Source organism: Folsomia candida, unplaced genomic scaffold, assembly GCF_002217175.1.
Source record: "Folsomia candida strain VU population unplaced genomic scaffold, ASM221717v1 Fcan01_Sc006, whole genome shotgun sequence".
NCBI lineage: Eukaryota > Metazoa > Arthropoda > Collembola > Entomobryomorpha > Isotomidae > Folsomia > Folsomia candida.
In genome coordinates, this window is record NW_019091198.1 from 839,284 (window position 1) to 846,601 (window position 7,318).

At 37.5% G+C, this 7,318-nt stretch overlaps 2 protein-coding genes and 1 non-coding gene across 5 annotated transcripts; 2 read left to right on the plus strand and 1 right to left on the minus strand.

Moving 5' to 3' along the window:
* Positions 1 to 2: 2 nt before the first annotated feature.
* Positions 3 to 2,383, minus strand: LOC110851557 (charged multivesicular body protein 2a). 2 transcript variants are annotated; one of them, XM_022099396.2, is made up of 5 exons: positions 2,228 to 2,383; positions 1,209 to 1,430; positions 949 to 1,124; positions 733 to 867; positions 3 to 663 (listed from the first exon to the last, which is right to left on the minus strand). In XM_022099396.2, exons 2-5 carry the CDS (start codon positions 1,374 to 1,376, stop codon positions 483 to 485), a joined length of 660 nt encoding a protein of 219 aa, XP_021955088.1. In that variant the 5' UTR covers positions 1,377 to 1,430; positions 2,228 to 2,383; the 3' UTR covers positions 3 to 482. The 2 variants fall into 2 exon arrangements, with proteins under 2 accessions (XP_021955088.1, XP_021955087.1); XM_022099395.2 differs by lacking the exon at positions 2,228 to 2,383 and adding an exon at positions 1,576 to 1,712.
* LOC110851556 (ATP-dependent RNA helicase dbp2) lies at positions 1,748 to 7,198 on the plus strand. Of its 2 annotated transcripts, none has more exons than XR_002548064.2 (11): positions 1,748 to 1,881; positions 2,423 to 2,601; positions 3,237 to 3,506; positions 3,593 to 3,830; positions 3,924 to 4,292; positions 4,565 to 4,737; positions 4,813 to 4,923; positions 4,987 to 5,048; positions 5,129 to 5,188; positions 5,451 to 5,710; positions 5,925 to 5,952. XR_002548064.2 is itself a non-coding variant. In XM_022099393.2 (11 exons), the coding sequence occupies exons 2-11, from the start codon at positions 2,582 to 2,584 to the stop codon at positions 6,344 to 6,346; spliced, it is 1,620 nt and encodes a 539-aa protein (XP_021955085.1). In that variant the 5' UTR covers positions 1,748 to 1,881; positions 2,423 to 2,581; the 3' UTR covers positions 6,347 to 7,198. The 2 variants fall into 2 exon arrangements, 1 of the variants encoding a protein (XP_021955085.1); XM_022099393.2 differs by lacking the exon at positions 5,451 to 5,710 and adding an exon at positions 6,258 to 7,198 and having other exon boundaries at positions 5,925 to 6,152.
* LOC118436122 lies at positions 4,336 to 4,486 on the plus strand. Its single transcript, XR_004835223.1, has one exon. It is a non-coding gene; the product is annotated as a small nucleolar RNA SNORA57 (small nucleolar RNA).
* Positions 7,199 to 7,318: the final 120 nt, after the last annotated feature.

A 7,318-nucleotide genomic window follows, 5' to 3' on the forward strand; every position in this document is an offset into this window, starting at 1 on the left:
TATACGTTATAACGAGGCGGGTGATACTTTCCATTTATTTGACGTTTAATTTACCTCTGTACTTTAGTGTCGTAGGCATTTATAAAAATCACATTTTCTCTAAGTTAGTATCCCATGAAAAAATGATACACTAACTGACTGAAATATATAATTATTAATAATACAAATAATGGCGTAGTTCACAATATGATAATGTATAATATATACCTTAATATACAATCCGTCGTTAATTCTATACAAACAACTTTTTCAAAAAGTACACGTACACACTTCAATTTATTTTTTAGAGTAACGTGAAGAGTAGTAGTATAAAGTTTGCGTTTAGAAATCCATCACATGCGTACATATAAAGTGTTAAAATTGCTTGCATATAACTGCAAATTTGAATATGCACGACTTAGGTAGGATCTGGTCTCGTAAGGAGTAGAAAATATTTAAGATATTATTATTGTATCATATCATTATTATTACAGCACAGTCCGCTATTCTCTTCGGAGGTTGTCTAATCGGGCTTGAAGGTCTGCGTCGGTGTCGCTTAGTGCAGCTGCAACTGGCTCTTTCGCTGCTGGATTTTTCAAACCTCCAGAAGCTGCAGGAAGGGAGGATAATTGGTCCTTGAGTTGAAGTCCTAATTCATCCAAAACTTGGGACACAATGGCATCGCTTAAAATGAGAGGGTCATAAACTTATTAGTTATGGAATCCTTTAATTAATTAACTTTGTAATCAATACCTTTCATCTTCGTCTTCTTCGCCACCCAACGCATCGTCCATAGCATCATTCATCATTTCCTCCTTCATGTCCATGATTTCGGATTGCTTTTCAAACTCTTGTAAAATCTTTTGAATTTGGGGAAGTTTCAATTGTCTGAAAAACAAAACGGGAATAAGAAAATTAACTAATCAGGTGTGCATTTTAAAAGTATGATTTTCTTCTGATCTATTATACCTATTCATACTCTGCATTGCTCGAGTGACACCCTTCATCGCCTCCGCCATAGCATTTTGTGACCGCAATGTCTGAATCTTCATCGACACGGCTTGAATGTTGGCTCGCATCAACATGAATTTCTTGGCGTGATGACGAGTTCGGACCAAATCCTTTGCCATAATTTTGACAGCATCCTGAAGAGTAGGACCATAGAAATTTATTGAAGGTTGGATTTTTAGATACTAATTACAAGTATAAAGTAAAACATCCACACGTACCATTTGATTTTCTTTCGCCATCTTTTTAATGTCGGCAATTATCTTTTTCTCCTGTTGCTCCATTCGTTGTCGTTCCCTGTCCAGATCGCGAACCGCCTTATCCAGCGCTCTTTTATTTTTTCGAAGCATTTCCTCTGGGGTCATCCTGCGTCCGAACAGCCACTCCATCTTGATTAAATATCTGTATGCCTTGTGATCTTGATCCTCAAATATTCTAATGAGCTGAAAAATGAAACATTTATTAAATATGTATCACATATTATGGAGCTCTTTTCTAATAGTTTTCTTAAGAATAATTCAACGCTTGTACAATTCTCAAGTTAATTCGTTCAAAATAGAGAACAATTGTAATCTTTTGTATTTTTACCACTTAAACAATGCAGAAACTGCCGACTGAGTCAACTTGGGCACTTCAGAGGAATATTCGTTACAAACTAATGTTACCGAAGTGTTTATAACACGGTTCGTCATCATATGGGTTGGTTGACGAGGGGAATGAGTCATACTGCATACAGCTCTTACTTACATACTGCTGAGCTTTCAGGCAAATCCTCACCATCATCAACATTCAAGTTATACATAGAATTAACAAGTCGTCAGCAGGAGTTCGTCATCATCACGTAATTCTAGTTGTCAAAAGTATTTAGGACTCGTTACTACACTTGTATCTCTGGTAAGCCTTTATCACCCCCACTTGACACTTAATAGTATTGCTCATAAATTCTTTCACCTCCTGAACCTCAAATTTCAAAATAGAAAAATTATGCAGAAATTTAATAACAATATAAGTGAATGATACTTCGCAGTTTATAAAATGAAATAGAAGTATTTTAAATCTGCATAGTAAATAAAAACATTATAACTTTGTTAACTCAGTCGTCGTAGTAGCTTATATTTTAACTTCAAAAATTCGGGAAAGTAAATTTCCAAACTTCTCAATTTTTCATTAATACAAAAATTCCCTCACTGATTTTATCTTGTAATATAAAACAAGCCAAGTAATTCAAAGTTGTCCTTACCTTATCCAAAAATAGTTATCTTTTTTGTCAAAAAATTCACTCACGTTTTCCCAAAGAAATTTGTCATTATTTGTTGACAACGAACGGGTGAGTGTTGTTTTGAGAAAGTTGAGATTCTCGAGGTTTTTGCTACGTTCGAAGTGAGCGGTGTGCCAAAAGCTGCCATCTTTATTTCCATCTCCTCGCATTTTTTAGAGCAGAAATCCAGACGACGAGACCCCAACGTGACTGACTCTGCCTTTTGCCACGAGCACCACGACGAGGAAGCAGCACAAATTTTCCGTCCACCCGGTTTTCGGAAATTTACATTCATATACTTGAAAATTTGTCAATTCCTCAAAGAAACTTATCAACATGTCGTACAGGGATAATCGGTGAGTTTCATTTTTTACTAATTTTGATTATTTGGATCGTGGGGAGGGTACAAAGGTTGAAAGGTCAGAGGTGATGAGCATTTAGGCATGGTAGCCACCATGCCGGTTGGTTGACTTTGGAAATATTGGAAATTATTATCTAGGAGAATGTGGGGAAGAGGGGGTAGTTTATAATTAGTTATTATTTTATGCAACGTTTTTAATTAGCTAATATTTATGCAACGTTTTTTATTCTTCATCTTTAATCATTCGTCCTTATTGGATTGTATTGAGGATATAATTTACTCTCAAGTAAGTGAGATCGACCAAAATACGAGCACCGAGTTGCCGTGTTGAGGAGGCAGTCGATAACCTCACCGATAACCGAAAAACCAACTAAAGGCCTCTTTCCTTCCTATCCTTCTTTCGTTAATTTATGAGGTCTCTAGATGAATGAACCTGCCTCCCCAGCACGGCGACCTGATGCTTGTACTATAATTTATTTATACGCATTCACACCTTTAGTTTAATTAGGTTAGGTGCACCATGTGCAAAGTGTGTCGAATGTGGATTAATGATATCACAAGATGACGTAGCATGTAATAGGCTCGGTTTCATACATGTGTTAATGAACAATTAATTTTTATCGATTACAGTGGCGGACGAGGCGGCTATGGAAACGGCGGGGGCTCTAGTTACGGTGGTGGGGCCGCCAGTTACGGTGGTGGGGGTGCTAGTTACGGCGGTGGGGGACAAAGTTATGGAGGCGGTGGATATAGCGGGGGTGGTGGTAGTTATGGTGGGGGTGCTAGTGGTGGACGAGGCAAGTTTGCTGGAGAAAATTTGCGTAAAGTGAAATGGGAGGCTGAGAATCTCCTGCATTTCGAGAAGAACTTTTATGTTCCTAGTCCAACTGTGTTAAACCGGTATGTCAAATGTGTATTTTAAATATTATCGATTGTTAGGTTTTTTTAACAGAATTTAGTAACCTAAAAAATGTATTTTTGTACAGACCCGTGAGAGAGGTGCAAGACTATCTGGCTTCGAACCAAGTGACCATGAGAGGTCGAGACCTGCCGAATCCTATTTTGCATTTTGAAGAAGGGGGAATTCCAGAGGGACTTATGAGTTCGTTCCGTCGAAATGGATTTGAGAAACCAACTCTGATCCAAAGTGTGGGATGGCCAATTGCTCTGAGTGGTCGTGATATGGTGGGTATTGCCCAAACTGGTTCTGGAAAGACTTTGGCTGTAAGTTATACCTTAATTGTTTTAGTTAATAAACTTAATTATAATTATGTTTGATTCACATAATATATTCTTATTATATGTTCTGATTTGTAGTACACTCTGCCAAGCATCATCCATATCAGTCACCAGCCACGACTTGAGCGTGGTCAAGGACCCATTGCTTTAATTCTTGCCCCAACTCGAGAGCTGGCCCAGCAGATTCAGCAGGTCGCAGCCGAGTATGGAAATGCTTGCCGACTTCGTAGTACTTGCGTCTTCGGAGGCGCTCCAAAGGGTGGACAAGCCAGGGATTTGGAAAAAGGAGTCGAAATTTTGGTAGCTACTCCTGGACGTCTTATCGACTTTCTCGAATCTGGAAGGACCAATTTAAAACGATGCACATACTTGGTGCTGGATGAAGCTGATCGTATGTTGGACATGGGTTTCGAGCCACAAATTCGTAAAATTGTGGACCAAGTTCGGGTAAGATTCATAAGTTAATCATAGTTAGTAGTTATAAAAAAATCCTCCCATCTTGGCATGTATCCACTACTTTAATACTGGTCCATGAATGTTTCGCGGAGGAATAGTAAAGAGATTGAACGGTATCATGCCTTCGGTGTCTACTTCAAAAATAAATGAATGAATAGATTCCATCCTCTAGATACCGAACATATGCTAATCATTATGTTTAATTTTAGACTTGAATAATATCTCTTGAAATAAAGCTAATGTTTTGAATTCTGAATTTACAGCCCGATCGTCAAACTCTTATGTGGTCAGCTACTTGGCCCAAGGAGGTTCGCACTATGGCTGAGGATTTCCTCAAGGATTACGCCCAGGTTAATGTTGGCTCCGCAAACTTGTCAGCCAACCACAACATTCTGCAAATTATTGACGTTTGCCAAGAGCACGAGAAGGAAAATAAGTATGTTTTTTTTCTAGATACAAATTTATGAAATTGTAAAATACTAAAATGAGGAGTCTTTTTTTCATTTTACAGGCTGCGAATGCTCATTGACGAAATCGGTTTAGAAAAGGAAAACAAGACAATCGTTTTCGTAGAGACAAAAAAGAAGGTCGATGAAATCACTCGAACTTTGAGAAAGAATGGGTAAGTTTAATTTGTGCGCCTGCATGTGTACATACTAATAACTAATTATTAATAATTTATTAGGTGGCCTGCCATGTGCATTCATGGTGATAAGTCACAAGGCGAGCGTGATTGGGTACTGCAAGGTGAGCCTAGGCAATATAATATGAACACATAATGACCCAACATAGCTAAAAGATAACATGATTAATTATGGTTTGATTAGAGTTCCGCTGTGGACGCGCTCCAATCCTTGTTGCAACTGATGTAGCAGCTCGCGGCTTGGGTGAGTATCAATACTTTGCAAAACCTACTTGAAAAACCTTCTTCTATCTCTTTACGATATAAAATGTGGGAAAAGTGACAATTTATATATATACATAATTTATTGCATATATACATCAATAAATAACAATAATTTTGGTGATTTTGAGGTCAGCATCATATTCAAGTTGAAGAAATCACAACAGCTGTTTTTTAACCAATCAATTAATTATCCAAAACTTAGACTGAGTTAGTAATTTGTTGTGATTTGGCTTGATTTTCAGAGGCACAGTATGAAAGATAAAGTGGAAAGGAAGTGGAAATGCTAGTTGAATTATTTGGTTACCTAATGGTGATGATGATTTTGTCGCAATGTGCTCATCGTCCTTCCCACCCGATTCTTGTTATCCGAGCATATGTACCAACCATCAGCCATCATGGATATGTAACCACAACACCGGCATTCTCCAATCCAATCTGTGCCTCTGACCTCACACCTCGAAATTAATTGTGTCACTCTCACGTGTGTATTGAATCCTGCAAGGTAAGATTCCCATCTTCGCATTGCAGACATCAATCCTATAACTTTTTCCCCTATTTCTATTTCTCTGCTCCCTGTCAGCCTTGTCCTATAGTTTGCATAATACAACCAATTTCCATATCCTCTTGTTTGTTCTTAACATGTAAATGCGAAGTGGGTGAGATATTGGGTGTCATGTGTGGTCATATTATAATCTTGTCTTGTATGAATATTATAGATGTTGAGGATGTAAAATTTGTTATCAACTACGATTTCCCCAACGGGACGGAAGACTACGTTCATCGCATTGGACGAACTGGTCGCTCATCAAAAACTGGCACTGCGTATACATTCTTTACTCGGAGCAACGCCAAGGCGGCAAAGGATCTCGTTGACGTATTGACTGAAGCGAAACAGGTTGTGAATCCCAAATTGTTTGAGCTAGTGGGCCGCGGAGGAGGTGGATGTAAGTATCGAGATTAAATATGCATTTTATGTATTCCATTGCATGAATATTAATATTATGAATTAAACCTAAACTAAGAGTGCGTTATTTTAAATTTATAATTAGATAATAATAGTCGTTGGCGTCAACCTGGAGGACGAGGTGGTGGTGGAGGCCGAGGTGGTTACAGAGGCGGAAGCGGATTCGAGTATTAATAATGATCTGTCTAGGAGTTATCTACTTTTTTTATAATTTTACGATATCCATTCGTTCAGAATCAACTATTCCATATAACGTTTCTATTTAGTGATGATTTAATAGTATTTCCATCATCGGTCTCCCCGTTGAGCTGGGAGTGTAAACTATAATAGCAGTGTCTTAATGAGACGAAAAAAACATCCCGTCTAATCTCGTCTCGATAAGTTCGAGACGAGACGAGATATGTCGATCTCGTTAAGACCTCTTTAAACTATGCTTTGGTCAGTGAACCAACTCGCAAGTATTGTTGCGCAGTTACCTTCGTCTCATATTTTAATAATCATATGCAGTAGTGTTATACTCATTTTTGTTGTTTCGTTCAAGTTTAATAATGCAACAGTCTCTCATTTTACTTTATTGCGATAAGTCAAATGCTCCAAAAACTGGCTTTTTGGCGTCGAGTCAATTTTGTAGTCGTTATATTTGACGGTGATAACAGGGTGCTCGCTATTGTACTTAATCAAACATTTATGTGTATCCATCCCTTATCAAATCAATTTTTCATTTGCTCTCACCTTCTTTTTTCTAATAGAAAATCTCAGTAAATTTCCACTTGATCATTGTCAATTAATATTAAGATTGTAATTTGTAGTCGTATTTATTGTCCTTTAAATAATTTTTCTCTCTCGTCTTTACTTCTACAGAACCTTTATGATACACTTTTAGCAGTTGAGTAAGAATGAATAGGTTTCTAGAATTATTCAGCATTAGGACCAACGTATATTTTCACGTTAAATCATTATTTGTATTGCTTTGTATTCTTGAATGCAGATGAAAACTAAATAAAATTGAATTACAAAAGAAAAAAACAAACACCATGCCCTTGTATTTGGCATCATTAGTATCCATGCTAGTATATAATGTATACATATAAAAAAAGAGTCACCCGTGTTCATCCGGTTAGGTGGTAAAAAAACGAAGCAGGTTTT